The sequence below is a fragment of the Ciona robusta genome, chromosome 2 (assembly GCF_009617815.1).
Source record: "Ciona robusta chromosome 2, ASM961781v2".
Lineage (NCBI taxonomy): Eukaryota > Metazoa > Chordata > Ascidiacea > Phlebobranchia > Cionidae > Ciona > Ciona robusta.
Window position 1 is genome coordinate 2,662,942 of NC_143236.1, and position 27,440 is coordinate 2,690,381.

Below are 27,440 nucleotides of genomic sequence, written 5' to 3' on the forward strand. Positions count from 1 at the left end.
AAGAAAAGAAAATTGTTTAGCAATGTTTATAGACTTCTAAAAAATATTCCGTAATCAGAAAATAAAGTTGAAACTAAATAAATTTATTTAGCGGCAATATGCAAAAAATAAACACGTTGTCAAAAATAAAATAATGACAGGTTTTGTTGTCATTTAAAAATTATTTTAAGATTTCTATGTATTTTGTCAAAATTTGCACGATTCGCCTCCAATGAAACCTCTTTACCAAAGTTGCGAGTATGGCAGCGCAGATATCTAAGAAGAGGAAGGTAATTAAGGCTTTTAGTGCTCTATATTAATTATTGCTTTAGTTTATTAATGTTTTGACATAAACAAAGACATAATCTAATCAATTAAGCTTTATTTTTACACCGATGGTTCGAAATTTGTAAGATATAGCCGGATATAATTCCCATATCTCGACAGGTTCTGTTTAATGTTGTCACCAAACATGTGCTGCGACTATGATGATTGTGAATGCCCCTGTCAGAATCATCAGATGTTGATATTTTTGTCACACAAATCTGAGTCCTAAGCACCTTTTAAACGATTTAAATGTATTCAAATTCTTCTAGAATACTGTAGTTTTAACGCAACCTAACATTTTCCAGTTCGTCAACGACGGTCTCTTCAAAGCTGAGCTTAACGAATTGCTCTGGCGTGAACTTGCCGAAGATGGCTACAGTGGAGTAGAGGTTCGTGTCACACCCTCGAGGACCGAGATCATCATTCTTGCCACTCGTACGCAGAATGTGTTGGGTGAGAAGGGACGAAGGATCCGTGAATTGACCGCTATGGTCCAGAAGCGATTTAAGTTCAAAGATGATGGTGTTGAGGTAAATTATTAATTAAGTGATGTGCGAAACGTCAAATGTCGGCTTACTACTGTATTGCAGCCAGATTGGAGAGAATAGCCTGTTAATTTTAATCACATGGGACTATACAAAGAAGACGGAAAATTTTTTCCGCTAGAGGCGGTAATTATTTAAATTAAAAAATACAGAAAAACGAACAAAACAGCACTACAAAGTGTTAATAAGTGTAAAACAAATTAATTAAATAATAAAAATACCTTTCTAAATACATAAAACACTAGTAAGAACATATTTCCCACATTAGGTCGGTTATATACGCTTTTTCGTTCTGTTTATTGTCGTCGAGTCTGTGGTGTAGCGGTTTGCGTGCGGTCGTTTGCGTGCGATTTTTACCGGGTTCGAGTCCCGCACAATGGAATACTTTTTTTATATTTTTTTTTCAAGTTTTTTTGTTTGACGAGTTTGGGGTTAGGGGTTTATATCTTATGTGTATAAACCGTGAAACCAACTGCTCCCCATAAAATAGAGAAACGAATTTGTCATCGCCTCCTAGCGGAAAAAATTTTCCGTCTTTGTATAGCTCCATGTATTTTATTCTCATGTCAACGTTTGGGCTTTGCCTCAAAAATCTGGACAGATGTGATTGATATTAATTGCCATACAACTTGCTCATGTTTTTAGCCCCGCTGTGTTTTCCTATGTTTGTTTGTTCCTTTTTTTCGCTGGCAAAGGAAGGCACAGACTTCCACAAAAAGGTAATTTTTGGTCGGTGTTAATGCGTAAATAAAAACCGTGCAAAAATTATTAAGAGTTTAACCAAATATCCCAAAATCTTTTTGACCCCTAGTTTATTACGGAGTCCGCACCGGAAATATGGCAAATACTGAACCATTTTATAAACCGTTTTGAGTTTATAGTTTATAAAAGGATTTCTATGCAGAAGTATAGCTTTGTTTTTATCTGTTTTGTTCAAAACTTCCCTAATTTATCGTGAAATCTAAACATTCAATGACAACAATCTAAGGTGAAGGTCATAGCAAACTTTTTGCAGAATATGGTTTTGTCAAAAGCAAAATAGATCCATGGTATCTTGCGTTTGTGAATAAATTGTAAAAATCGAACAGATAAGAGGGGTTTTTGAATACCATATCTTTTTATAACAATGATAAACAGATCCAACAGTTCAGACAATTTATTTGAATGAATGAATGTAACTTACTTTATCCTGGATGAAAACAACGGTCGTTATCACACAGGTTTAACACCTCGTGCCAGCTTACGAGTTACCATGTATGTTACTTTGTGAGTTTGTGGGTATTTCAAAGATAACAACTACTACCATTGATAAAAATCTGTTCCGACCAGTATATTACCATTTGGTTCTTAAATCAACAATGCCCAGTTGAATGGCAACCAATATGAATTATTCACTTTGCAGATAAAGCCCAGGTATGCCTGAAAATCAGAGCAAACAATTTTTTTAATTATCGGCTACTTCCCATTCTGGCATTGCAACGTGCGTGTACTTTATGCAACGTGCGTGTACTTTATACTTATATACATGATGATTGTGAATGCCCCTGTCTGAACTACAGTGTTGAGGCATATGTCACTTATTAATCTGATTTACCTCCCTGAATCAAAGAGTTCGTTAAAATGCTATATCTTGTTTTATTGATAAATTTTGTATGTTGTTAGTTGTATGCTGAAAAGGTGGCAAACCGTGGTTTGTGTGCAACAGCTCAGTGCGAATCTCTTCGATACAAACTTCTTGGAGGACTGGCAGTGCGAAGGTATTTATACCATTAGTTATGAATAATCAGTTTATGCGAATTTTTGTTGCAACCTTTTGTAAATGTCTTTTGTTAACCTTTACTATGTATTACTAACTGGAGTTTGGTTTATGGACCATTATGGTATTGTGTGATATATCAAGTTCTAATATATATATAAGAATGATTCCAACCATTCCAGAGCATGCTATGGTGTTCTCCGTTTCATCATGGAGTCTGGAGCAAAGGGTTGCGAGGTGGTTGTGTCTGGTAAACTGCGTGGTCAGCGTGCCAAGGCAATGAAATTTGTTGATGGTTTGATGATTCACTCTGGTGACCCAGTCCGTGAATATGTTGACACTGCAGTGCGCCATGTGCTGCTCAGACAAGGTATTTACTATATGTGCCTAATTACGTTAAGAGTTGGTGAACTGTGCTCATGTCTTGTTTTGAAGTTTCAGCAAATGATGTTTCACGATGGTCTTCATAGCATGTGTGCTTTGATGATAACATAAACCACAACTGATGCTTTTATCAAATTTTCACTTTGTGCTTATACATATAGTCAATGTTAGCCTTTATGTAGTAATAACTGATATATTTTGAACAGGTGTCTTGGGTATCAAGGTTAAAATCATGCTTCCTTGGGATCCACAAGGTAAAATCGGACCCAAGAAACCTCTGCCTGACAATGTGAACATTGTTGAACCTAAAGATGAAGAAGCCATCACTGGGCCAAGGAGTGAATCCAAGGTTACCAAGCCGATGCCAGATCCCATGCCTGCAGCTCCACAGCAAGCAGCTATGCCTCCAATGCAGCAGGTCCCACCCCAGCAAACCATGCCACCTATGTAAGGTTGCTGGGTTCATTCAATAAAATGGCTATTCAAAAATTACGTCTCGTTTTTGTGTTTCAGCCTTTAGTACGAGTTCCTATTTTGTTGTAAATGAAGCTCTGGTAACCCGGTAATCAGAACTAGAAATACATCGATATTTTATATTGGGCAAATAACATCGTCGTTACATATACTATTATTTTGAACAGGTTGCGGTATGTCACAATTCAGTTCTGTCGTTTAACGTCTTTGAACTGCTTGAACGTGGTAATGCGTACCAATGATTGTATGAGAGCAAAGCTGCGTTTTTTGCCGAAACTAAAGACATTTCTATTGCACTTGCTGCTCTTTCAATCGGGCTGGTGTAATATAGTCCTTCGTGCAACACAAAACTGTCTAGTTGTTCCGGAGGACTGCGAAAAAACGTACGTTAATGTTAAAAGCACGGGAAAACAAACAGATTTATGCGTGACGAAAAAAATATGGGCAGACCACACTAGTTCAACTTACCTGAACAGTGGATAAGCAAACCAATCCGCTTCCTTTATCTCACTGGATGCTTCAAACAACTGATGTAACTGGTTCTTTGTAAGCGGTGCATCAGAGAAAACTTTGTACACCGCACTATCGATAGTGTCTCCATTTGTGTTATCGTAGTCGACGGGTAAGTGCAAGCCAATAGCCCTACATGTGCGAAAATACGTAAAACATCACGGTTAAAACACGGATGTGTACCAACCTAAAAAATGTGGAATTGGAAGTACACATGATAACAGGACACGATGTAAGGGAATCACATTGAAACTTCTTTGAATTCAGCTTTCCCTTTACGAACGTTGCGACAGTCCTCCTGTGTAAAATTTTTCCTTTATCTCGATCATGGCATAACTCACACACGTTGTATCTGCGAAATAGAACGAGTACAACTTACCTGTAATGTCTTGAGTCTGTTTTTGTAGAAGGACAGTATTTGGAGCAAGCAGTCGAAACATCAATGTTGTTCTTATCTCGGTTGATTGGCGATGCTATTACCACGTGGTCATAAATCCTGGAAACGCGTGGACAAACCGTCAACTTCGCTTAAAAATTAATTTCATTAAATATTTACGCTTCGTTTTCCGACGTCGACACCGAAAACTTTCCATCCGATGATAAAGAAACTTTTGTAACTGACTTTTGTTTCCAATGAGCACTCGAGCTTTCGTGTAGTTTGGAACACAATAGATTATTCCCACCACGGATCGACCACAACCCAGGCTGTATGCCGGCCATTGCTACAGCACCTGCGTAAACAACACGAGTCGAAATAACCAACAGCTTAAAAAGAAGGTTTTAGTCTTTCCTGTGGGTCAGTATTAGTAATATAAAAAGATGCAAATAACGCAAAGTTCAGGTTGTAACGATTCAGTAAACAAATATGTGGATAAGCATCTCCTGCTTCTTACCGACAAACCCATTTACTTCGCATGTCTGTCCGTAGTTTGTCAACAATCCACCATTCAATACTAAGTCGATGAGATTTTTTCCAAATTCTTGTTCGGCAAACAATTTGCATGCAGTGACCTGTTAGTTTAATCAGAAAACGGAAAATATGACAGAGTGGTTAATTTGGTTTATAACAGATTTAATCATATCACACAATTTATGATAACTCGGCACTCGTAAAGCAGTTGTACTCATCATAGGCGATAAAGTATATAGTATGTCGGAGAAATTTGGGACACCAGCACATAATATTCAAACACCCAGATCGTGTTTTAAACAATTAACAACGGTCTACGGAAGTCGTAAAGATACGATTTTGTTTGAATTGTTTTTGATTACCACCAAATGGGAGGAGAAAATAGATAAAATGTCCCGTCTAAAATCATATGCAGTCGTTACCTGCTGATGTTTTTAACAAACACTGAAGTAAATGATTAACATTAGTTTACCTTTGTTGCGTTTATAAATGTGTCCTGTCCAACCGCGAACAAAAGATCGTGAACATTGGTGTAGCTATGTCCCATCTTCTGATCGTTGTAGATTCTGCAAGACAAAGTTGAATAAAACTGGGTATAATAAAAACGGCAGCAGGCTGGGCCAACCACATATAGAGTAGGTAAAACGTAAACTTACAAGTCGAACATGTCCATGTAACTTTTTGTGAACCAATGCAGGCGTATCAGGTCGAAGCCAAATGTCCAAAGCAATCGAAATATTGTAACTATTTTCCACTCGCTGGACCGGAACAAAAATTTTTCGCCGTCATGAAATGAAAGAAGGCTATTTGCTCGTTCTGCGTAACGTAAACCTAAAGAAAGTAACAACAATTTAATGTGATGTTCGATCTAGTATAGATTATATTATTGTTATTCCAATAATCCTAATTGACAAATAGTCTATTTGAATGAATAAATGAATGAAATTTCAAAGTATACGAAAAAATATGTCTGTCTTACCGAACTCGCCAGCAATCGATTTTGAATATCGGTTGCTTGGATGAAGTATTGAGCCCCCAGATTCATACCGTCGACCAGCAATCTCGATAGTCGCAACACGGCCACATAATACATTGCTTGGTTCATAGAGATCAATCTGGAGGTCTGACCCGTATAACTGCCGAAGAAAATACGTCGCCGCTGTTCCACCAATCCCCCCACCCACAACCGCTGTTAAATAAATTATAAATAAACTTCATAGCTGCAGGGCTGCAGACTTCTGAGTCACACCTATTGTATTTGGTGGTGCTGTGCCCTCGATTTTACTTTTTACCCTCGACTTATAATACGATGACTGTAGATCGATATCTTCATGATTTTTAGTGGCACCAAATTTGGAAACGAGAAGAACAACAACGATGAATACAAGAAGACTGATTAGACACGTTTTCACGACCGGAATCGGCATGATTCCGTTGTTTCAGCTCATGTGATAATTTGCATTGGTTATATAAACACGGATTCAGGCAGTTCTACATTTTATCATACCCGGGACAATGACTGTATGCTACACCTTACAAAGTAAACAGTTTTATTCCAATCTCGCAAAACCCTTGATAGCATCGACTGAGTGAATTTAACTCTCGCTTTAAACAATCAAAAACGTCACAGCACATGTTGTTTACCTACCCACAATGCAAGACTAAACTTTCGTTCTTTCATGTCTGAATTAATTATAACGTATATTAGATATAATGCAGTCTTGACTCAAATTTAGGTAACAGTAACACTCTCAACTGCAGCGTAGCCAAAAATACCTACTACGCCTAAATACTGACAACATCAAAATACTTTTATAGTGGTTTACTATAGTATGGGTTTACTCAGGTTTTCTTGTAGGCGAATCAGACTATGTTGTCATTATGAGAGTAGGAGAGAGAATTAAAGAGAAATGGATTAAGAAAGAGCGGAAAGCATTTGAAAAAGGAGGAGAGCCCGAGAGAATTTACTATCCGAAAATAAAAACGAAAAAAGTTTAACTGCCAAAGGTTCGCAACTTCACATTCCTAAATTGCACAAGCGAGCAGAGACCAGCAGAATCTTATAGTTAAAGTGCAAGAATTTGTAAACGTTTACAGTTACAAGAAACTTACTTTCCGCGCCCATTAAAAGTGTTGGGGATTAATAAAAGTTTCGTAAAGACACGGCACGTACAATGGAGCGCCGGCTTTAAGAAGAAATGACCCAAAGATTAGGCCATGATGGAAAAATAAACCTCCAAATAAAATTCTACCAATAGTTAAAATCGAATTGTTTTATGTGCTTTTGGGTCACATATTCAAGCACATATATTACAGTAACACAAAATGTAAATAAAAGTAAATAGACAAATAAAAAATTTAAATTAAAATGATTGGAAATCCTGCTACAAGTTCCTCCGTTCTTACAGGGTGAAGGCGAACAAATATCTAAAAAAAGATTCCAATTAAAAATTATGGGCAATGAACTTTGTCTAAAGTATCACTCTGCTGGGGTGAGGACATACTGTTAGTACCCAAATTTCATGTTTTGTAAACGTGTTTTTACAAGTGACAACGTTTTTTCAGAGACTGCCTATATACGGTTATATAACTCCGAGAATAGTTTATGTTTACTAAAAATGGGGGCACTTAGTGTTAATAATGGCGGCTGTTCTCTGATGACTTCCATATATAAAGACAAAATATTCATGTTTGTTGCTCTGTAGTCGTTTGGGTATAACGTTTAAAGTATATAGTGCACGTTTATACGAAGAAAACATAGCTTACCATCATCACAGTTGGTACCAGAGAAACCGTCGATACAGGTACATGTGTAGTTGTTTCCAGCCACCCTACAAGTCCCGTTGTTATTACATGGCGGCATATACCAATGAAAAATGAAAATTTGTATATGATTAGAGATGCTCAAATTTGATTTAAAGATATACCACTAAAGTTTCAGAAAATCAAACGGCCCGCGTGAAAAATCGTGTGAAATAAAAGTAAAAATTTATTTGCTGTACGACAATTTACAAGATTTCCCAACATAAGAAAAAATGTCACCGAACTTTTACCGTTTCCAATTGATAAACCGCTCAAAAAGATTAAAAACAGTGATGTTGTGTATATAATGAATGCTTCTTCTTTGTGAATATATAAAAAATAAAATGCATTTATATACCTTGTTATGTTTTTAATTATCGATTGAACCTATATAGCTATACGCCAGATTCTATACTAAGTCTTTTTTTTAAATATTACTTTATTTCCAACACGAACGAACGAGCTGTTTCGTTGTTTGAAACTTTGGTGGTATAGCTTTAGATCACATTTAAACATTTCTATTAATACACATACTTTGTTTATTATTGGCACATTCCTTTAATGAGATAAGGGCAAAGTGGCTATAGCGTGCCTATGTCTCTAAACCAGAAGTAATGAGTTCAAGGCTCAACGCTGCTACCATTGTAAGCGTATGTGTCCTTTGGTAAGACACTTAACAGGAATTGCTCCAACCCAGTGGTCGCTAATCGTTGTTGTGAAACAGAACACCCGTGTTTGGAACGACTGTCATTTTCCGACCACGCAAGAATGAGGTATAGGCTACATTCATTTATTCTACCTTTTACACACAGCGACTTATATAGAAGTCATTTTATCCAATCCTGCGTATATTTTGTATCTTTGTGTTAGAAAAAAAGCAAACAAATATATAAGGTTGTTGTATATACATGCTTTTTTATGTAAGGTGACACCCGTAAAAAATATAATTCAACGTTGTTGTGCACTGTTTTAAATCCCAGAAAACGCAGTTACTTTACCTTAATCTATTGCATAAATATAAAATACAAGACAGTAGAGCTCTAATAAATGAGCACGTTTAACTATTAAATAATCACTGAGAAATGTGGGTAAATGCGCATCGTAAAACTCCCAGATCGTATGTTGTGTTGTAAACTTAAAATTATCAACCTCGTCATCGCTAAATATTCTTTGTGAATTTCACTAAATTCTTAAACGCTGTAAAATATGCAACGTTGGCTGTTAATATTATGAACATTGATAAATTACTTGAGAACTAACGTAAATCAGGAGCAGCAGGAAAAATTATTCTAAATTTTACGTTCTGGGAAAAAGTTACACCATTAAACACAAAGTTAAAACGTTTATACTCAGTAACACTGCGAATAAAGTCTATATCCTACATGATTCTGCAATACACGATCACTGCTATACTTCGTCTCAGATTTCGTAAACAGCCTCTACTTTTGGTTCTTTATGATTTGGTTTGCAACCACCAAGTTGTATTACGTTCTCGTATCGTGTCGTTGATGGTGCTGCTGGATCGGTAGTTTGGCAGGGTAGGTTTTCTAAAATAAAACCAAATTTTCATTCCGGTAAAAATGGAATACTTACACCAACCGTCGTCACGATGTTTTAGTTGTGGAGATGCCGATTTCAACCTATTGATCAATTTAATTAAATTTGATTAATGTTTAATATATATATAACCTGTTTAGCTACTTAGTGCTGCGATATTTAATTTCTAAGTTGTACTAACTTGTATGCAACCAACAGAAGAGCGAAAATGCCAAACAAACCAATCGCAAGAGACGCAATAGAAATTGGAGAGCTCCAACTTGGTGTGTTATTGTTGTCTAAACATTGTCGATATTATCCTAAGTTTTAATATTATATAGTAGGCTGGAGGAAGATGGGACACCTTTTCGTTCTATTATCCTCACGACTTCCATAGACCGTTGTTGATTGTTTAAAACACGATCAGGATATTTGAGTATCATGTGCTAAAGGTGTCCCATCTTACCCCAAGGTACTTTATATGAGTGAATTTAATTATATAGTTTTACCATTTGCGTTAGCAATATCACAGCGAGAGCCGATATGACCGTCCGGGCAGGAGCAAATATAATGATTCGAAATCCTGATACAAGTTCCTCCGTTATTACAGGGTGAAGGCGAACAAATATCTGATGATGAAATATTCCAAACATATATTAGTTAAGGTAAGGTATAGAGGTGTAAAATTCAACCTACCATTCTCACAATGTTTGCCAAAGAAACCTTTCACACAAGAGCATGTGTAGTTGTTCCCAACCATGCTACATGTTCCACCATTTTTACATGGCGTTGTTGTGCATAAGTCTAAAGATTAAGAATATTTTTGCATTAAAATAAATATACCATTACTGTTTCTATTCAAGACCACTGTACCTTTTTCACAGCGACTTCCACCAAATCCTGGTGCACAGTTACATTTGTAGTTGTCACTTAAAGAAACACAACTTCCATTGTTCAAGCACCGATTGGTGAAACAGGGACCTAGCAATGTTTGATTATAGCTAATTACGCTCACAACACGTTAGACAGGTTTACCTTTACCTGTTTTACAAATGTAATATTTTAGTTGGTCACAGCTGTCATCCACCCAGCCTCCTTTGATATTGTTGAACGTTTTACCACTAGCTTGCATCTTGGAATAAGGTGTCACAAAAATACAATAATTGTAATATATGGCTCCGTTTGGTTCAATCCCGACCCAGTTGTTGTAACCAGTTGTATTGGGAGGTTGTGATGATAGAAACGATCCATCCAACCAATACCAGGTAGATGAACTTGCTTGTCGTGTGCCACCTATCCAATAACCTACACGCCATGTATCAACCCATATCGTTGCATTGATAGAAGAATCCAAGTAAGGTGATATAAAGTTTTGTAACTTCGCATCTCTGATAATTACAAGATCGCTGTTGATTTGTTGACAAGCAAGACGGGATTGGTCGTAGGTTTTTCTCTCGTGGAAAAACATCAGTTGATTTCCATGGTAACTCAACGAATGAACTATGCATAGAACATAAAGTTGTATTTATACTTCTTAATTTTGCTTCATTTTATTTTGATATAAATCCATATAAATCTGGTTAAGGCTGTAATTCTAAACCATAGCTTCTGGAACTGTAGGTTAAATTATGACAACAAAGCCATTAAATTTATTTCAGCACGGGGTATTATCGACAGTGACCAAGGTTTTGTCCCTGCACATGATATATAAATGAAACTTTATGCCAGTATACACAGTGGCGTGCAGCGACTGTCTACCTTGTACGTATATACATCCATATAAATAAATAATGCTTAAAAAATTGTTTTGACTCTGAATTTACGAAAAAAACTTGCACATCAATGTATATATTTTTCTTGTACTCACCTTGTCCACACACTAGATAAGCAGAAGTTACGATTAAAGATAAACACAAGATCAACATCGTGTTATCCTATTTTTATCAAAGTTCGCGTTTTTCTATTTTTGGCAAGCAAACTGTAAATGTAAATAAATAAACCAGTTAGATTCTTAAACTTTGTGGCTATATATAATATGTAGGATTTCAACTTGTACTTCGGTTAGTTATAATTCTGTATAAATATATCGTGCACTTAACTAATCAGAATAATATGGCTGTGCTGGAAATTCGCAGCCTTTACACAGCACCCTGCTTGTTTATGACACAAAGCAACTGACAGTAAAAAACACGTCATGTTTTCAATTTGCAGCAGGAAAATAAGAGGCGGCTTTATAAAAACAGTTTAACCGGGGATGCCACTCAATCAGTTGTGATAAGCTACGTTTGTGTAGGTGGCTGGTGCAAGAAAAATCAGGATTGGTGATCAAGCTTTTAAAAACGAATAACCGAGTTAATCGAAACTATCATTTGTAAATAAAATTCATAATACGTACGCCTCAAGAACCAGCACATTTATATGCGGTCTACCTATACTGTCCCAACAGTTATACCACGGTGTTTTATATATAGTAGTACGGTGGGGTAAGATGAGACACTTTTAATGCATAATATCTAAATATCCTGATTATGTTTTAAACAATTACCAAAGGTCTATGGGAGTCGTCAGGATACGGTTTATAATTCTTTGAATGTACTCTGTTTACAACCAAATGGGACGAGAAAGTAGAAAAAAACGGTGTCTTATATCCCCCCACCCTGCTAAAACTACGCTTAATCAAATACAATACTATATAAGTCACATCCAAAAAACTCAGTGTCGTCATTTAGTGTATCATAAAAAAAAACATAAATGCGAATCGTGGTTTCTGTTATTGTACCGAACAGTTCTCTTTATTTACTATACATTGCACCGCCTATGGTTTAGTCGTTCCTGTTTCGGGGCGTATGATACTCATTTGTCGCTCGAACCGCATAAAGTGGCTGTACACAGTATCCAGCATGCGAAAAGTCGTATTCAAACCCATGACCGACTTCCGCATGCGGCAGCGAAATCCGGACAAACAGACAAAACGGACGAATTCCAGATACCGCGTCTTGCCGCAGGTTCCAAAGCTCTGTATAGCTTGTCGACCCTGCTGTATAGGCAGTTCTCCTATATACCCAGAGCTTTGTCACAATGCGGTCGGATTTTCATCAGTTGCAAGTTTAGAGAAGAATAATTGGTACTTTTAGTTAGTAAGTTAGGTCAAATAAAAGGTTTCATAGCAATAGGTTAGTAATGCAGATAATTGGAAAATTCCCTATTATACCTTCAGCAGCAGCATTGCATACAGGATATAGGCATTTTGGAAATATAGCATATATAGGCATTTTGGAAATTCTAATCAAAATTGGACAATAGTAATAACTTGTTAAATGGTTACAAGGTATGTAATGTTTAAAGTTTTTTATTATAGACCAATTAATTTCACGCGTTTATAAATTCAAAACTGTTTATTTCGATTCTGCATTGGTTTTCTCTCTATGTGTTTGCTCATTACATGCGACTGTTGGTCAGATGGCGAAAGCAAGAGCGAGCAGCGGATTAGTGCGTAGTATGACAGCAACAGATTTGCTTTCACATAATTCCTTTGTTTCATATCGATCGGCAGCAGTATTTTTGTAATTCGTTGCAGTGGTCATAATGGTGGACCTTGTTTTCTATGTTGTTTTATTGGCAGATACCAAACAGAGGTTAATTTGCGCCTAAAAGAAAATTAAATTGAAACAGCAGTGCTGTATTGCAGCAGGTGCGAGCGGGATGAGCATATTTTGAGTTGGATTGGAATTTACAAGTTATAGTTTGATACAAAGAGGTGCCGCTTGTTTTAACTGATTTTATAGCTAACACAGATTTTAGTGTAATGCAACCGGTTAAACATAGTATAATCTAACTTTAAGACATCTTGGAAAGTTTAAAAAGGAATAATGCCAAACAAAGTGGTTCCGATGAGAAACGTACCCTCAGAGTCACGTTCTCGAGATGTGGAACTTGATATTCCAGTTGTAACGATATCACGAACTGTTTCAAGCATGGGTGATTTGACAGATGATCAAGAATTTTCATGTGACTCTCATACGACTACCAGGTTTGATAGAACAAAAGTGTTTGTCTTAAATATACGCGCGCGTGTTTTTTTCCGTGTAAGAATAATTGCAAAAAAGAACATGGTGTTAAATCAAGCAGTTTGTATCGTTATATAAGTGATGTGAGGTAAGGTGGAATACCTTCAGCACATAATATCGAATAAATATCCTCTTCTTGTTTTAAACAACTGACAACAGTCTATGGGAGTCGTAAGAAAGGGGTTTTATAATTCGTTGAATGTTTTTTTGTTTACTTCCAAATGCGACGAGAATTTAGATTATTTCTGTGGATCAAGCATCTTGTTACATTCGCTAACATACGCATTAACTATTAAAAGGAATATTCTCTTCGACCGAGAATGTATTCTTGCCATGTAAAACTGAATCGACGATCTAGTTATAAGTGAATAAATGCATGCAATTCACTTTATCCTCGCGTGCGGCCGGAAAACGATAGTCGGTATAACACGGGTTTTCATACACCTCGTACCAGCTTACAAGTTACCGTGTGTATGTTACATCGTGGATGATTATTTTTTAGCTGATTTTTTTCCTTTTTTAAATTTAAAACTTAATTTGGACAATCCGTTAGTGACCACTGGGTTAAAGCAATTGCCGCTAACTGTCTTGCCCGAAGATACATACACCCACAATGGTAGCACCCACGAGGCTTAAACCCATTACCTCTGGGTTAGACGCGCTACCCACTTTGCCATGCGGCGCCTATACAAGAACGAAAAAAGAAAAAGCCCAGAAAATAACCAACTGCAAATTGACATATACGTGGTATAACTCGTAAGCTGACACGTGTAAGATCGCCGTGTTATAACAACTGCTTCCGCTGTCCCAGTCACGCGAGGATAACTAAACGCCTCCTATCATTCAATTACTAAATGTCTGTTGTTAAAATATTAGTAATGAAAACAGAGGTTACGTATTTTATCTAATATAGCATTGATTATCACACAGAACACAAGATCCGGAAGCGTCCGAATGTGGAAGCGATCGATCCCGGTCTGGAGTATTCACCCGTCTCGCAGCATCAATAGTAAAGTAAGGTTATTTAACTTTACATAACAATGATATAGGTATAAGGTTGAAGTTGATACGAAAATTAGATCTCCTTTTTATTTCAGAGTAAACAAATGGCTCAAGATTATCAGACCCTCAACACCAGAAGAGACCAAAGATGAAATGATAGCAAAGATCCAAGGTCCTCCGATGCCAACGACACCAACAACGCCACGAAATCCGTCCACTTCACGGGATAATAAAACGTATGCTTATTCGTTTGCCTTTTGAAGAATCTAATTCCCAATCTTTTGGTTTTTATAGAATTTAATTGCTCAATTCTAAACGTTAAGGCACGTTTCTTTCATAAATAAAATTTTGTAAACACAGGTGTTGTTATGTTTAAATAAAATTGTGATAGAATTATATAAAACTATATATGTACAAAATACGCATAAATAAAAGTATGTATAAATAAAAGTATGTATTAATGAATACTTTCAGAACACCTCAGTTATAAGGTGAATGTAATGCCGACTTCGGACGCCTGTAAATGTAATAAATTCAATACAGACACCAAAGCTCCTTTCCTATACCTTTTGCTTATATTAATGCGTGTTATAAAGTGTGGATATGTTACAAGGTTTTTACATATTACATTTACCTCCTATACCAGAAGTGACCAGGCAACACCGAAGAAAAAAACGAAGACGAAACACTGGGTTATTGATCCTGCTGAGGGTTTCTATTTCTGGTGGCTGATGATTATCACACTCGCAGTGTTTTACAACATGTGCTTTGTCATTGCAAGATCCTGTTTCCACGACTTACAAAGGCAGAACTATCTCGTTTGGTTGACATTTGACTATGCCGCAGATATTGTTTACGTCTTCGATATGGTGGTTCGACAGAAAACAGGTAAGAGCGCATAATAACCGTTAGCATGGATATGATAAACTATATACTGACATCCCATCTTACACAGTGCTATACACAATTTGAAGTTTAACTAATATATTAGTAAGACATAAAACCTATATACATACATAGCACAGTGATTAAAATATTTATGTATCATAGGTTTCTTTGAGCAAGGCCTGTTGGTAAAAGATAAAGCACGGCTTCGGAAAGCTTACAGAAGTAGCTACCAATTCTACGTGGACGTAATCTCTATTTTACCAACAGATCTAGGTTACATTTTCTTCGGAATACATCAGCTCGAACTCAGGTTATTTTCTCGTGTGTGTTTGTTTAGTGGTATTAAGTGATGGCCCAGGATTTATTGTTTTAAATATAAATGCCCGCAGCAATAAACAAAATCAGCTTGTATTGCAACTTTGCAAGAGAGGCAACGCCAAAGACGACCATACTGTTTTCAATGCTATATAGCATATACACCTGTTTATTTACAAATATTACAAAAGTAAAGTGGGGTTGGTAAATCCAATGAAAGTGTCTTTCGGCAAACTGTCAAACATACCATATGTACTTATAGTAGAGTGTATAGGAAGATGGGACACCTTTAGTATATACTTTCTAAGCGTCCCGACCGAGTTTTAAACAATTAACAACGCGGTCTATAAGAGTAATGAGGATACGGTTTTATAATTCTTAAAATGTTCCTTGTTTACTACCAAGTTGTAAAGAAAATAGAAAGGAAAGGTGTCCCACCTTCCCCCACTTTAATATATAATAAGAAAATAATACGTGTGGTCTTTAACTTATAGTGCGAATTTATTCTAGGTTCAACAGAGTTCTTCGATTTTCGAGAATGTTTGAATGTTTTGAGAGGGTAGAGACACGAACTACGTATCCAAATCTCTTCCGAATATCAATCCTTGTGTTTTATATTCTTATTATCATTCATTGGAATGCTTGCATCTTTTACGCCATTTCTAGAGCAATCGGGTGAGTCATTAGGAAAATAGTAAAGTATAAGGTAAAAGGTTGTAGTATATTGTTCTGTGGGGTAGGATGGGATGCCGTTAGGGCATTTTTATATCAATTCCTGATCGTGGTTTTAGCCAATTACCAATTTTTAAGTGGCGTAAGTGGTTATGTTTATATAATTTTGTAAATGTTTTTTGTTTACTACTAAATTGGATGAGAAATGAGAATGAAACAATGTCTTATTTTACCCACCCTACCATACGCAAACTGAAGCATGGACAGTCGTTTATAAAAAGTTATCTATCAAGATTTGGCTCTGATGGCTGGGTCTATCCGGATCCGGCAATAGTTCCATTCGATACGCTATCCAGAAAATACGTGTACAGTCTGTATTGGTCGACGCTTACCTTGACAACGATTGGTGAAACACCAATGCCCGAGAAAGACATTGAATATTTATTTCAAGTAAGCACAATAAATAAACATATTTAATGAGAAATGATATATTACAGATATAATTTTTATAAAGTTCCTGTTGTTTTATAAAGTTTCTTGTTGTAACAACTTTGGCAAGCATACCAAGTTAGTTTCTTTTACGTACTATATACCATTACAGGTATTCGATTTCTTGGTTGGCGTGTTGATTTTCGCTACCATTGTCGGTAACGTTGGCTCTATGATCAGTAACATGAACGCTGCACGTTCCGAGTTTCAAGGAAAGATGGATTCTATCAAGCAATACATGCAGGTTAGAATTCCTTTTGTTTGAAGCAATGGCCGTTAAATATCTTGTCCACGGTATACGCGCCGGTTATAGTTTTAGCATCACTAGGCCCTGAATTGGTGTAATAAATAATCACAAAATTCAACCCAAATAGTAATCATGCCCAAAGTAACATACTTGGGAACTCGTAAGCTGGCACGAGGTGTATATAACTAAACACCCGTGTTTAAGACTGTCGTTTCCCAGCCACGCGAAGATAAAGTAAACAATTACACAAATTCCTATCGTAAACCATAAGCTTGTCTTTCCCATCAATGTAGTTCAGGGCAGTAAGTAAGACTCTTCAGAAGAGAGTAATCAAGTGGTTTGATTACCTGTGGACGAACAAGAAGTCAACCGACGAACAAGCGATCTTAGGTTTGCTGCCCGACACTCTTCGAGCAGAAATTGCTATCAGTGTTCATCTGGAAACTTTAAAAAGAGTCAGCATCTTTCAGGTTTGAATGCATGTCGCTTACGCACTCTGGTGTGGCGTTGCGACGACAGTAGATATTGTATGGAAAATAATATTTTATACAAACGTTATTTTTTCTTTCTTTACCACGTGATTAGCAGGAAAACGTACTTACCCATATATTATTAGCGTAATTTTTATTCATACGTTGTCGTAGCGACTATCGTTTTGTTGCTAATTTCATTTCTCGCTATATAAATATAGTAGGGTGAAGGATGGTGGAACACCTATAGTTTATAATATCGAAACATCCTGATCGTGTTTTGGATATTTTTTGTTTACTACCGAATAGGACGAGAAAATAGAAAGAAAAAATAAAATTTATTTATTAATAATATACGAAACGTGGGATTTACAGGATTGCGAACCTGGATTGTTGATCGAGTTGGTATTAAAACTTCGGCCACAAGTTTTCAGCCCGGGAGATTATGTGTGTAGAAAGGGTGATGTCGGGAAAGAGATGTATATCGTGAAAGAAGGTTGGTACTGATAATCTATAAATGTCCAATAACATATATGCCATCATTGCGTGTGCGACCTTGGGCAAAACACTTAATGCTTATTCCGCCAACTAAGTGATCATTACTAATGGGTTGCTTAATTTATCTAATTTCTAGAATATTAGAAAACAAAGTACATGGTAACTGATAAAGGAGAAACGAGGTGTCTCACCCGCCTTGTTTTGTACATAGAACTTTTGTTTTACGATTGTAATTATAGCCTGCTGTTTTGCGTTGAAGTACGCAATTTAAATTTGCAACTTTTTGATTTAACAAATTTAATATTCTTAGGTAAGCTTGGCGTGGTAGGTGACGATGGTATAACGCAATATGCGGTGCTGGGAGATGGAGCATACTTTGGAGAGATCAGTATTTTAAACATTAGTGGAAACAAAACTGGAAACAGAAGAACAGCGAATGTCCGTAGTATTGGGTAAATAAGTAAAATTATGTCAAGCTCTGTGAAAATACTACTATGCTTAGCCTATTCAGTTCAACCGCAATATAACGGAAGAATATTTTCTTCGAATGTTGATTTAATGAAGCTGTTCTGACAAACTGATTTTGCGCACCCACGTTTCGACGTTCTATCATAGGCAGATTACCCACGGTTTAATGAGTGTTGTACGCATTGTATAAGCTATAGACCTGTAACCTGTCTGACAGGGACGTTTTATTTATTGCTACTTTTGTTTGTTCCACAGATATACTGATTTGTTCTGTCTATCAAAAGATGACTTGCTTGAAGTATTATCAGAATACCCAGGTGCAAAATCTGTACTTGAGGAGAAAGGACGAAGGATGTTGATGAAAGATGGATTGGTGAACCAACAAGACGGAGAGGTAGAACAAATTAAAAAGATATTTGTAGCCAAGTTTATTTTAGATTATACCATTTTGTCTGAGATAATGGGTTCATACAAATGTCATTTTTAAATGCTGCTTGAACCGCCCTTAGGAGGGCCACAGTGTACAGATATATCTTAGGTAAGAATGTAAAGCCTATGTCAAGTATAAATTAAGTCATACAGTGCGTGGTAGGATGGGGTAACATGGGACATGTTTTTGTTCCCTTTTCATTTGGCGGTAAAAATAATATTTAAAGAATTATAAAACCGTAGCTCCTCAACTTAGGAAATATGGGTTTTAGGTGCTAACGGTATCCCGTCTTACCCCACAGACTTATAACTACACGTTTTCTTTTGTAGGATACTGCAGGGTTGGACGAGCAAGCTGCTTTGCAAAGAGTTGAAGAAATGGAAAGAAGGTTTGGCAAGTTGCAAACAAAGTTTTCGAGAATGATGGCTGAATATGCGTCATCACAGAAAAGACTCAAGAAAAGAATAAATGTACTTGAAACACGACTCGGTAATGGTGCTACAGATTCCGCATCAGAAGAAGATGATATTATTCCGCTGGTTTCGAGTAATAGCCTTCAAGTTCGGAAGCAGTGAAATGAGAAACCCGTGTATGATAAGTTATATTGAGGTTATGTTCTGAGGCCTTGTAACTGTGCCAACTCGGCCAGGAGGACGATGGCTTGGATTTGCTACTGAGAACCGTGTTGTACAAGTGAATATATTCTTGGTTTACCCCGTTTAAAATATTCCACAAGGCTTGTCTCTTATCGGACATGTAATTTACCCGCAACTGTTAAAATATGTTTATGTAATGACCCAAAGAAATATAAAAAAACAATATCGTTTTTCTCATTGCTTCTATTCTGGTAATTTGTACTAAAAGCTTTATTTTGGTCAAAAGCACAAACACAGCATAAAAATGCATAACATGGCAAGAAATACCAGTATATAAACATGTTTATATATACAAACTCTGGGAAATATGTTTAGATCAGATGATAGAACTTGTAGCAACAAGATTAGCTTACGCATTCATTGGTGTTTATACCAATCAATATGGCAAGAGTTAAAAGTATAAATAGGAATGTATACTATAAATTGTTAAAATTATCCGATTATTGTAATAATTTAATCGCAATTTATTTTGATTTGAACAACTGACTTAGTTTTAAATATAAACAGCTGAGGGCGCTACACACCACCAGTTGCTAACAAACAAACAACTTACATTTAATTGAATTTAACCACAAGTGCTCAATTAAGTATAATTGGCTGTGTCGGTTCAAAAACGCTCTTGCTAAAATGTAGTGCTTGTAGGAAGTAGCACGACGTTTGTTCTAACTGGGTTTAATCCAGCAGGTAATAGTGTAGTAGTGTATATTTGTCGCGACAAAGGACAGTAACGGTGCATGTCGAGTACGATGTGTTTCCGTAAATAAGGTATGCTTTGAGTAGAACTTATTTTCGTATGTGCTCTTTACAATGCTATATAATGCTTACAATTCTAGGCAAGCCATATAGGTAAAGCTTGAACTGATACGTTCATACGTATTATTGGTTTTTATTGTCTCTGTCATAAATTATTTACCTGGTCCGCAATCATCTATATATGCCATATGTGTTGTGATACACTAAGACTAAACTTCTTTTAAATGTTCAGAGGATTGTAGTTTTATATTAAGTGAGCATTAAAAAGAAATTGATTTTATAGATTAATTAGTAAGTAACAGTTCTCTGTTTCTTAATCTTAATCAATATACCTATGAAGCTTATTTATATTATTAAAACCAATTTCTTTTGCTCTGTAGCAAATATATTAGAGTAACAAAAAATGGTAGTTTTTGTAAAACTTTTATGTGGTTGATGATATGCATTACAATTAGTAGCACAAAAGTTATTGTGAAGTTATGCTAATAAATAATTTTCTTTAGATCATTGGTAGAAATGTATTAGCTTATCCTTGTAATTGTCTGTGCTGGTATAAGTGGTTGAAAGTACTCTGTTGTAGCTCATTTTTCGATTTTTACTAAAATCATGGATAATGTTGTAGACCATGACTTTTTTGATGACCCACCCACATTTGAAGGTATGAATACAATTTAAAACTTTGCAAGTATTTGTCAAATTTATTGCTTAACTAGATAGTAATATTATATGTATGGACTTCATGTCTCAAGAGAAATCATGTCTCAAAAAGAACCTATACTTTAGTATGAAGAGTGAAGACTGCGTTTTTTTAAAATGTAATGTAACCTTCTTGAATGGATGTGCCAGCTGACAAGTTCTTTATATCGGAAATTGTTTAAAATTTTGCACACACAATTGAATTTTTTGTTATTTCGATTTACAGGCAAACGAAAAGTTGAAAACAACAGTAAAAGTTTTCTTTCCCAATTTCAATCAAGTTCTTCTGAAGATGAATTAACAAGTAGAAGTCATACTAACTTACACGGAACTAATGGAAGAGAGTCCGGCGACAACAAACAGTCCACACCAGTAAAGAATAAAACACCCCAAAACAGCTCCCCGTCTTATGAGAACGATTTTGAGTCATCTTCCGATGAAGAGGATGATTTATCTGATGAGGGAGCAGGTGAACACATGAACAAAATCCATGTTCAAGTGAATCGTAAGCAAAGAGATCAAGCTGATAAGCGAAACAATAAGCATGATGATGACTCATCAGATTCAGTAACTGATGTTTCCCCTTTGTCATCACCGGATATGTCACCAAACATGAACAGAAGAAAGATAAAAGCTGGAAAGCATCATAAAGGAGGACAAACCGCTTCCAAACACATTGACTATATAAATGTGCAACATGTACCAAAGCTTAATGTCTCATTTAAAACACCTGAAAGCAACCAAAGTTATCATGATCGTCATGTACCTATCATCAAAGAACGCAATAAATCTAACAATAAATATCATGAAAAGTTGAGCTCCTACGCAGACTATTTAAGCAGCAGCGATGAAGAAACTCATCACAGGTTTGATGGACGAAGGAAACCGGATGCGCGGCAGAATCGGGCGCTTGAAAATCACCGGCAACGTTTGTTGAGTTCCACTGCAATGGAGTCTAAAGACATTAGTCACCTGCTGGAAACTGTGTTAGGATTTGAACAGAAAGCTCAGGAGGTTTGAAAATACATTGGCCTGTAATATATTTACACAAACTTTTGTTAAAATTGTATCGAAAATTCTTTGTATACTTTGGCTGTTAATAGACTAAAGTGTCTCATTTTTTTGTGGCTTGTGATTTGTACTTTCTTTAGTTAGTGTTTATTTTTTAATTGCACCAACTGGGATTATGGCAGTTTTATTATTTTGCAGAACCGATACGCAGAAAGGCAACATGAGAGAATGAGGCCACACAGTGAACAAGCATCTCGTCGAAAGAATATGTCTTTCTCAAACCAACAGGTAACTTGATATTGATAATTAAAAGCCCTTTATTAAGTTTCTAAGCTGAACTTTCTCACATTGTGGTAAAACTATTTAGTGTAATGTTTCACCATGTACAACAAAACAATTTCAGTAACGTGGTGTGCAATTGTGCATGTATTATTTATTGGGATGTCTATTATTCTTTAACAAATATTGGAAGTAGTATAAACCTATTATGGGCCAACAGGCATGTAAATATAAAAATAGTTGTTGAATTTGTGTAGATTCTATTGTAGAGGGGCAAAATTATGGAGACTTTTCGGATAAATAATTGATAACACAATTGTTCAATAATCCAAGGTGCGTGAAATTGATCGGGAAAACCGAAGGCTGCTGAATGAGATCACCAAGTCAACTAGGAAACAACAGCGACCTTCTAGCGCTTCTAGTGTACGTTCTGTATCATCTATAAAGTCAGACACTTCAAATAGAAGCAGGTGAGATCTACACAATGCCAGTTGGAGTTTTTTAATTAAAGTTATACAACGAAAAAGGAAAAAAGTCTTATTGTTTAAAATGAGTTTAAATAGAAAATGTCTGTTTAGAATTTATTTGTATTCTTCAGCTACAAAACACTGTAGGTCGGCAATATTTATGTTGTGTCATAATGAATAATTTAAAGTAAACATAGTTCTGAATATGCCTGCTATACTCTGCCAACAAACAAATTTGCTAAACACAGCTGTATTGCAGGCAAAGCATGGTTTCGCATGCAAGTTCAACATCATCATATAGAAAGTCCAACAAATCGCCCACAAAACTTTATCATTCTGCAATCAACCGAATCAACTATCAACGACAGATTGAAAGAGAGAACTTGGTAATGTAAAATGAGTTATATTTTATATTGTAGAGGACCAACTTTATGACATGCCATAAAATTCTAACCATATATTCTATATGATTTGCCCATTACCCCAATACCCAATGCATGTAACTTACCAGATGTTAAAAGTTGAAACTTACCACTTGTCCGAAGTTAAGGAACGAAGGGCTTTAATTGTAATGAATGAGAAATCGGAAATGAAATGCTCGGAAAGTTAAAATGAAATTGTGCTTCCCAACTTTTTCAAGTTATGCAAACTTTTATAAAAAAATTTACAAAGCCTTGCTGTGAGAATTTGCAGTAAATTAGCAATGTATAATTGGTTAATTGACAACTCATTACAAATTTAATCTGCTCTTTTTGTATTTAAAAGAACATGAATTAACCAAATCTTTAAAAGATATATTTTTCTGGTCCTTATAAATTACCAAATACATAAATATTTTCAGAAAATGTTAAAAAGGCTGCGGTCGTGCAAATCAACACCTGGTCTCGGAAGAAAAACACAATTATCTGAGTACAAGAAACAAAAAGGGTTTATGGGAAGCTCTATTGATAGGAATGGAATGTCAATGCGAAAAGCACGAGGTAAGAATGTTTACGAAAGTTATCACTACTAAATACCTACCAAGCTTCTGTTGCAGTTATTTCTTTACAGAATTGTTGCTACATTATTTAACGCACTTATAATTTGCCTTACTTATTAGCGCGTGATTTTCTGTATAACAAAATAAGGATGATTAAATTAAACACAGCAAAATAGTTAAAAGGGATAACACAGTACTTACAAACTGTTTGCAACTATTAACATGATATCATCATTGGATTATATTACATAAAACAAATTATTCATTTGAAAGAGTGGTTAGAGTGACACTGTTTAAGCGTCTTAATTTTATTGAACTTAGCAAACAATTACCGGTCAAGCAAATGTGGGCGACATAAATTAAATAAACATATTTACATACATCTTACAACAAGCATTAACATTCCTATTATTGTTTAATTAGCAGCTTATTTGTATGAACAAAAATGTAATTAAAAACACTACTTCTTCATTGTTGTTATCAACTATATTTCTAATTTGTATATTAAAATTGTTTTTTCTACACATCACATTCAAGGAACCTTAGGTCTCTAAACCTATAAGACACTAGCAGTATTATAGCTTGAACTAAGTTCCTGTTTTCCTTGTTCAGAACTGACACAGAATGCAGAAGTTGTGAAAGAAGTTTTAGGGAAATCAGAAGGTCGCTACTCAGCTAAACCAGCTTGGCAGGATAGCTGGTGACTCTGATAATGTTGTTCATCAAAATAACCTTTGTTTTGAAATGCGTACTAACTTTAATCAGTTGATTGCAGAAGAGATATATAAGGTCCCACATACAGAAATGGTGATATCACTGTGACTATAAAATCTGTATTTGCTGTGAAATTAATCGTTCCATGTAGAGCTAAAGTACTGTTGTGATGACCAAGATAAAATATTTTACAAATATCCCGTTGTAAATTATTCGTAATAAAAGTAAATGTATTTTGCATTCAAATATGTTTTTCACTGAATAATATTTGTAACATTTTTTATAAACAATGCAAAACCATCTTTGTTGAACTTAAATGCTTAACAAACAATGCAAAACCATCTTTGTTAAACTTAAATGCTTAACAAATGTTAATCATCATATTTAACCAATATGATGCTACACAATGTGCCCACAAAAGTTCGGCACGGTATCAATTCTTCAGCAATAATATGGAATTGCACAACAAGGAAACACATCCACTCTGTGTTACAACCAGAGACCACCAAGAAACTTTCTTGCTACCGACGTGCCAAACTTAACACTAGTTCTTGTTGCTTCTCAACTTTAAAATCGTTCATTGCTTTCCTGATCTCATCAGCCACTTCTGTTATCTGCATATATGTTTATAAATTTAAAACAATTTATATAAGTTTTATAGTGGCAGCTATTATGCACAACATTAATAACTAATATTTACTCTTTAAATTGCACGTCAAAGCTATTTTTTACATCACCTAACATAGCTTTTGTCACTAACAATAGATTAAAATATAATATATATATATATATATATATATATATATATATATATATATATATATATATATATATATATATATTAAAATTCACTAAGGTTGAAAAAAACAAACCAGTATCAAATCATCCACGGGAACTGATGGACATTTTAAAACATTCGTTGGATTATTTCCTGAAGAGTGAAGATGCTTTTGTTTGTATCGAGAACCACTTGTGAGTGAAGCAACTTTACGACTGCAATGATTAAATGAAGTGCTATTAGAAATATGAATGGATAACATTTTATTATAACATGAGTGCACTGTATTATACACTGTAAGCATGCTGACCAGTTACCAGATCTAATGTGTTCCACATACATACAATTTAAAACTTACTTGTATAATTGAACTCTGTTCATGTACTCAACAGCATCAATCTTTGTATCCATTGATGTAATGTCAATGATTTCACTAAAACAATAGGATATCATTAACACACTGTTTTTACACTTATGTTATGTTAACATGGGTGGGGTATCATTTGACAGGCTATTGTACTGCCAGTGTGCACTTTGTGTTATGGTAGTTGAACTTAATATGGTTAAAACATTATGAATTGTTAAACATCACTTGTAGGTTATTATAACATTAGTGCTTCATTATATACCCTTCCTGGCCAATTACGAACACACACACCCAGATTTTTTGCAGTATTAGTACGATTTGTAATAGCGTTATGTTAAAGAAACCGATATAAGTTTTTCCTACTTATTATATTGTGTGATGATTCCATTAAACATAGACTGCTCATCCAGTTTACTGTGGGCTATACTGCCAACCGGGGTGGGGTCGTAATCGTAAGGTGTTGATATCGGATCGGCAGAGTTTACAGGAATGGCGTTTCCTGACGGCCCAAGCAATGATGTGCGTTCGTTCTGAAACAACAGAGAATATTTTTAATTACAGTTTTGTAAAGTAGTATGTTCTAATAAAAGCTTAAGCCATAAAACATTAAAGTTTGCAGAATTTGTTTATGGTGATGGGCCTTATCCTTAGTATGCATTAGATTAGACAACTCACTGGTTCGTCGTCATTTTTTCCCATGCAACTTTCGCAACAACCCATTTTTAGCAATGAATGCTAAATTCCTGATGTTCTTCTGAAGTGGAATTACTTTTGATTGCAATTAGCCAAATAGTGTTACGGACGACGCTCCGCAGCAAAACAATATTATAGACAAAACAGCAAAATTAAAACACTTTCTATAACGTAGAAAAAACTACAAACGTTGAAATAAATCTTGCATGCAACAAAAATAGAGTCATGTGAGTATAATAAGGTAGTTTTTTTTTATCCTGGTGATTTTAGTACACAGTAAACAAAAGAAAATTTAAGCGGCCATTTTCGTTCTTTGTTGCTGCTCCCAAGATATTAAATACAAGCGAACGTAGCTCTAATGAATGAGCACGGTACTTACATGAATAATATATTGGTTCGTCCTTATATATTGGTTCCGATTCAGAAATTTGTACCGGGCGTTATTGCGCATGCGTCGCAACAAGCACAATGTTCCAAATACGACTTTTACACGTTAAAACTAAATTTTTTTTATTTGAAGTCAACAAAACTGAGTTGATATGTTATTTGAGGCCTAGAAAAAGTAAGTACCGCTAACAAACTTATTTTATGCTAGTTTAAAAAGCACATTTTACTTATAATTTACAGGTGCTAGTGGACGAAGGTGATCCTAAAATACAAAAATTATAGCGGCCACTTTCGAAACTTTCTACTCGTGCCACTAACATAAATAATTTTGGCACTGTATTAACTAGACCCCAGTGGTACCGATTCTAAAATAAAATAAAAAATCGAAAAAGTATCAACTATAAATATTAATATTCGTCATAAAAAAAACATGTTTTAGGGTTTTCTACCGATCCAGCTATAAAAGGGGGGTTGGGTTTTAAATGAAAATTTTATGGTCACTAATTAAATATTATTTTTTCAAATATGTTCTCGAAAATATTACTTACGCATACATCTATGTAGGTTACTCGCACGTTTTTTCTATCGAAAAATAAACCTTTAAATTTTTCTCCGTCACTTTTTTTCAATCGGTATTTATTAGAGCTCGTATTGTATTTGTTCCGTCTAACTGCGCATGCGCAATGGCGCCCGGTACAAATATATCAATCAGAACGAATAGTAGCAATGGGTAGAGTGAATTTATTTAAGTCTATTCCTTACTAATAAAAAAATGCTCTTTTGAGCGTAACTATGATTATTCAATTCCGGACAAGTTAATAAAACAACAAACATACACCGGGACGGAAACTTAGTAGGTATGTAGCGGACCGTCGTATTACTACGTCGCAC

General features: G+C 35.5%; 6 protein-coding genes and 1 non-coding gene across 9 annotated transcripts; 4 read left to right on the top strand and 3 right to left on the bottom strand.

Moving 5' to 3' along the window:
- The first annotated feature begins 117 nt into the window (after positions 1–117).
- LOC149740078 (small ribosomal subunit protein uS3-like) lies at positions 118–3,480 on the top strand. The gene is made up of 5 exons (XM_089873199.1): positions 118–269; positions 612–836; positions 2,514–2,608; positions 2,790–2,977; positions 3,198–3,480. The coding sequence occupies exons 1-5, from the start codon at positions 240–242 to the stop codon at positions 3,440–3,442; spliced, it is 783 nt and encodes a 260-aa protein (XP_089729325.1). The 5' UTR covers positions 118–239; the 3' UTR covers positions 3,443–3,480.
- On the top strand, positions 3,047–3,122 carry LOC149740079 (small nucleolar RNA SNORD35). Its single transcript, XR_016384513.1, has one exon. It is a non-coding gene; the product is annotated as a small nucleolar RNA SNORD35 (small nucleolar RNA).
- A 90-nt stretch (positions 3,481–3,570) lies between the features above and the next one.
- On the bottom strand, positions 3,571–6,739 carry LOC149740080 (prenylcysteine oxidase 1-like). The gene is made up of 10 exons (XM_089873196.1): positions 6,135–6,739; positions 5,865–6,074; positions 5,542–5,716; positions 5,358–5,451; positions 4,869–4,986; positions 4,532–4,706; positions 4,355–4,471; positions 4,163–4,273; positions 3,934–4,107; positions 3,571–3,836 (listed from the first exon to the last, which is right to left on the bottom strand). Exons 1-10 carry the CDS (start codon positions 6,310–6,312, stop codon positions 3,644–3,646), a joined length of 1,545 nt encoding a protein of 514 aa, XP_089729322.1. The 5' UTR covers positions 6,313–6,739; the 3' UTR covers positions 3,571–3,643.
- A 689-nt stretch (positions 6,740–7,428) lies between these two features.
- LOC149740081 (uncharacterized) lies at positions 7,429–11,203 on the bottom strand. Of its 2 annotated transcripts, XM_089873198.1 has the most exons (8): positions 11,091–11,203; positions 10,265–10,723; positions 10,097–10,204; positions 9,920–10,027; positions 9,733–9,852; positions 9,426–9,522; positions 9,287–9,327; positions 7,430–9,234 (listed from the first exon to the last, which is right to left on the bottom strand). In XM_089873198.1, the coding sequence occupies exons 1-8, from the start codon at positions 11,146–11,148 to the stop codon at positions 9,107–9,109; spliced, it is 1,119 nt and encodes a 372-aa protein (XP_089729324.1). In that variant the 5' UTR covers positions 11,149–11,203; the 3' UTR covers positions 7,430–9,106. The 2 variants fall into 2 exon arrangements, with proteins under 2 accessions (XP_089729323.1, XP_089729324.1); XM_089873197.1 differs by having other exon boundaries at positions 7,429–9,327.
- Positions 11,204–12,833: 1,630 nt separating this feature from the next.
- On the top strand, positions 12,834–19,595 carry LOC149740082 (cyclic nucleotide-gated channel alpha-3-like). 2 transcript variants are annotated; one of them, XM_089872559.1, is made up of 13 exons: positions 12,834–13,253; positions 14,221–14,304; positions 14,388–14,528; positions 14,942–15,180; positions 15,343–15,490; positions 16,006–16,170; positions 16,461–16,617; positions 16,769–16,900; positions 17,197–17,373; positions 17,749–17,869; positions 18,182–18,323; positions 18,595–18,733; positions 19,099–19,595. In XM_089872559.1, exons 1-13 carry the CDS (start codon positions 13,093–13,095, stop codon positions 19,342–19,344), a joined length of 2,052 nt encoding a protein of 683 aa, XP_089728685.1. In that variant the 5' UTR covers positions 12,834–13,092; the 3' UTR covers positions 19,345–19,595. The 2 variants fall into 2 exon arrangements, with proteins under 2 accessions (XP_089728685.1, XP_089728684.1); XM_089872558.1 differs by having other exon boundaries at positions 12,838–13,253; positions 14,939–15,180.
- Positions 19,596–20,653: 1,058 nt separating this feature from the next.
- On the top strand, positions 20,654–24,564 carry LOC149740083 (uncharacterized). Its single transcript, XM_089872563.1, has 7 exons — positions 20,654–20,836; positions 21,101–21,888; positions 22,084–22,173; positions 22,498–22,634; positions 22,891–23,017; positions 23,473–23,611; positions 24,223–24,564. The coding sequence occupies exons 1-7, from the start codon at positions 20,785–20,787 to the stop codon at positions 24,312–24,314; spliced, it is 1,425 nt and encodes a 474-aa protein (XP_089728689.1). The 5' UTR covers positions 20,654–20,784; the 3' UTR covers positions 24,315–24,564.
- Positions 24,534–26,425, bottom strand: LOC149740084 (ragulator complex protein LAMTOR1-like). Its single transcript, XM_089872578.1, has 5 exons — positions 26,145–26,425; positions 25,833–25,999; positions 25,461–25,535; positions 25,197–25,317; positions 24,534–24,938 (listed from the first exon to the last, which is right to left on the bottom strand). Exons 1-5 carry the CDS (start codon positions 26,187–26,189, stop codon positions 24,846–24,848), a joined length of 501 nt encoding a protein of 166 aa, XP_089728704.1. The 5' UTR covers positions 26,190–26,425; the 3' UTR covers positions 24,534–24,845.
- Between the last annotated feature and the right edge of the window lie 1,015 nt (positions 26,426–27,440).

Excerpts from the sequence above, each read along its gene's own strand:
- LOC149740078 (XM_089873199.1), top strand. The coding sequence starts at position 240 with ATGGCAGCGCAGATATCTAAGAAGAGGAAG. Across the intron at positions 270-611 it reads AGATATCTAAGAAGAGGAAG|TTCGTCAACGACGGTCTCTT; the intron begins GTAATTAAGGCT and ends AACATTTTCCAG. Across the intron at positions 2,978-3,197 it reads CCATGTGCTGCTCAGACAAG|GTGTCTTGGGTATCAAGGTT; the intron begins GTATTTACTATA and ends TATTTTGAACAG.
- LOC149740080 (XM_089873196.1), bottom strand. The coding sequence starts at position 6,312 with ATGCCGATTCCGGTCGTGAAAACGTGTCTAATCAGTCTTCTTGTATTC. Across the intron at positions 4,274-4,354 it reads ACAGACTCAAGACATTACAG|GAGGACTGTCGCAACGTTCG; the intron begins GTAAGTTGTACT and ends AATTTTACACAG. Across the intron at positions 3,837-3,933 it reads TTTGCTTATCCACTGTTCAG|TCCTCCGGAACAACTAGACA; the intron begins GTAAGTTGAACT and ends GTTTTTTCGCAG.
- LOC149740081 (XM_089873197.1), bottom strand. The coding sequence starts at position 11,148 with ATGTTGATCTTGTGTTTATCTTTAATCGTAACTTCTGCTTATCTAGTG. Across the intron at positions 10,724-11,090 it reads TTATCTAGTGTGTGGACAAG|TTCATTCGTTGAGTTACCAT; the intron begins GTGAGTACAAGA and ends TTCTATGCATAG. Across the intron at positions 10,205-10,264 it reads ATATTACATTTGTAAAACAG|GTCCCTGTTTCACCAATCGG; the intron begins GTAAAGGTAAAC and ends AAACATTGCTAG.
- LOC149740082 (XM_089872558.1), top strand. The coding sequence starts at position 13,093 with ATGCCAAACAAAGTGGTTCCGATGAGAAACGTACCCTCAGAGTCACGT. Across the intron at positions 16,901-17,196 it reads CTATCAAGCAATACATGCAG|TTCAGGGCAGTAAGTAAGAC; the intron begins GTTAGAATTCCT and ends CCATCAATGTAG. Across the intron at positions 17,870-18,181 it reads GATGTATATCGTGAAAGAAG|GTAAGCTTGGCGTGGTAGGT; the intron begins GTTGGTACTGAT and ends TAATATTCTTAG.
- LOC149740083 (XM_089872563.1), top strand. The coding sequence starts at position 20,785 with ATGGATAATGTTGTAGACCATGACTTTTTTGATGACCCACCCACATTT. Across the intron at positions 21,889-22,083 it reads TTGAACAGAAAGCTCAGGAG|AACCGATACGCAGAAAGGCA; the intron begins GTTTGAAAATAC and ends ATTATTTTGCAG. Across the intron at positions 22,635-22,890 it reads GACACTTCAAATAGAAGCAG|GCAAAGCATGGTTTCGCATG; the intron begins GTGAGATCTACA and ends GCTGTATTGCAG.
- LOC149740084 (XM_089872578.1), bottom strand. The coding sequence starts at position 26,189 with ATGGGTTGTTGCGAAAGTTGCATGGGAAAAAATGACGACGAACCA. Across the intron at positions 26,000-26,144 it reads GAAAAAATGACGACGAACCA|AACGAACGCACATCATTGCT; the intron begins GTGAGTTGTCTA and ends CTGTTGTTTCAG. Across the intron at positions 25,318-25,460 it reads AACAGAGTTCAATTATACAA|TCGTAAAGTTGCTTCACTCA; the intron begins GTAAGTTTTAAA and ends TAATCATTGCAG.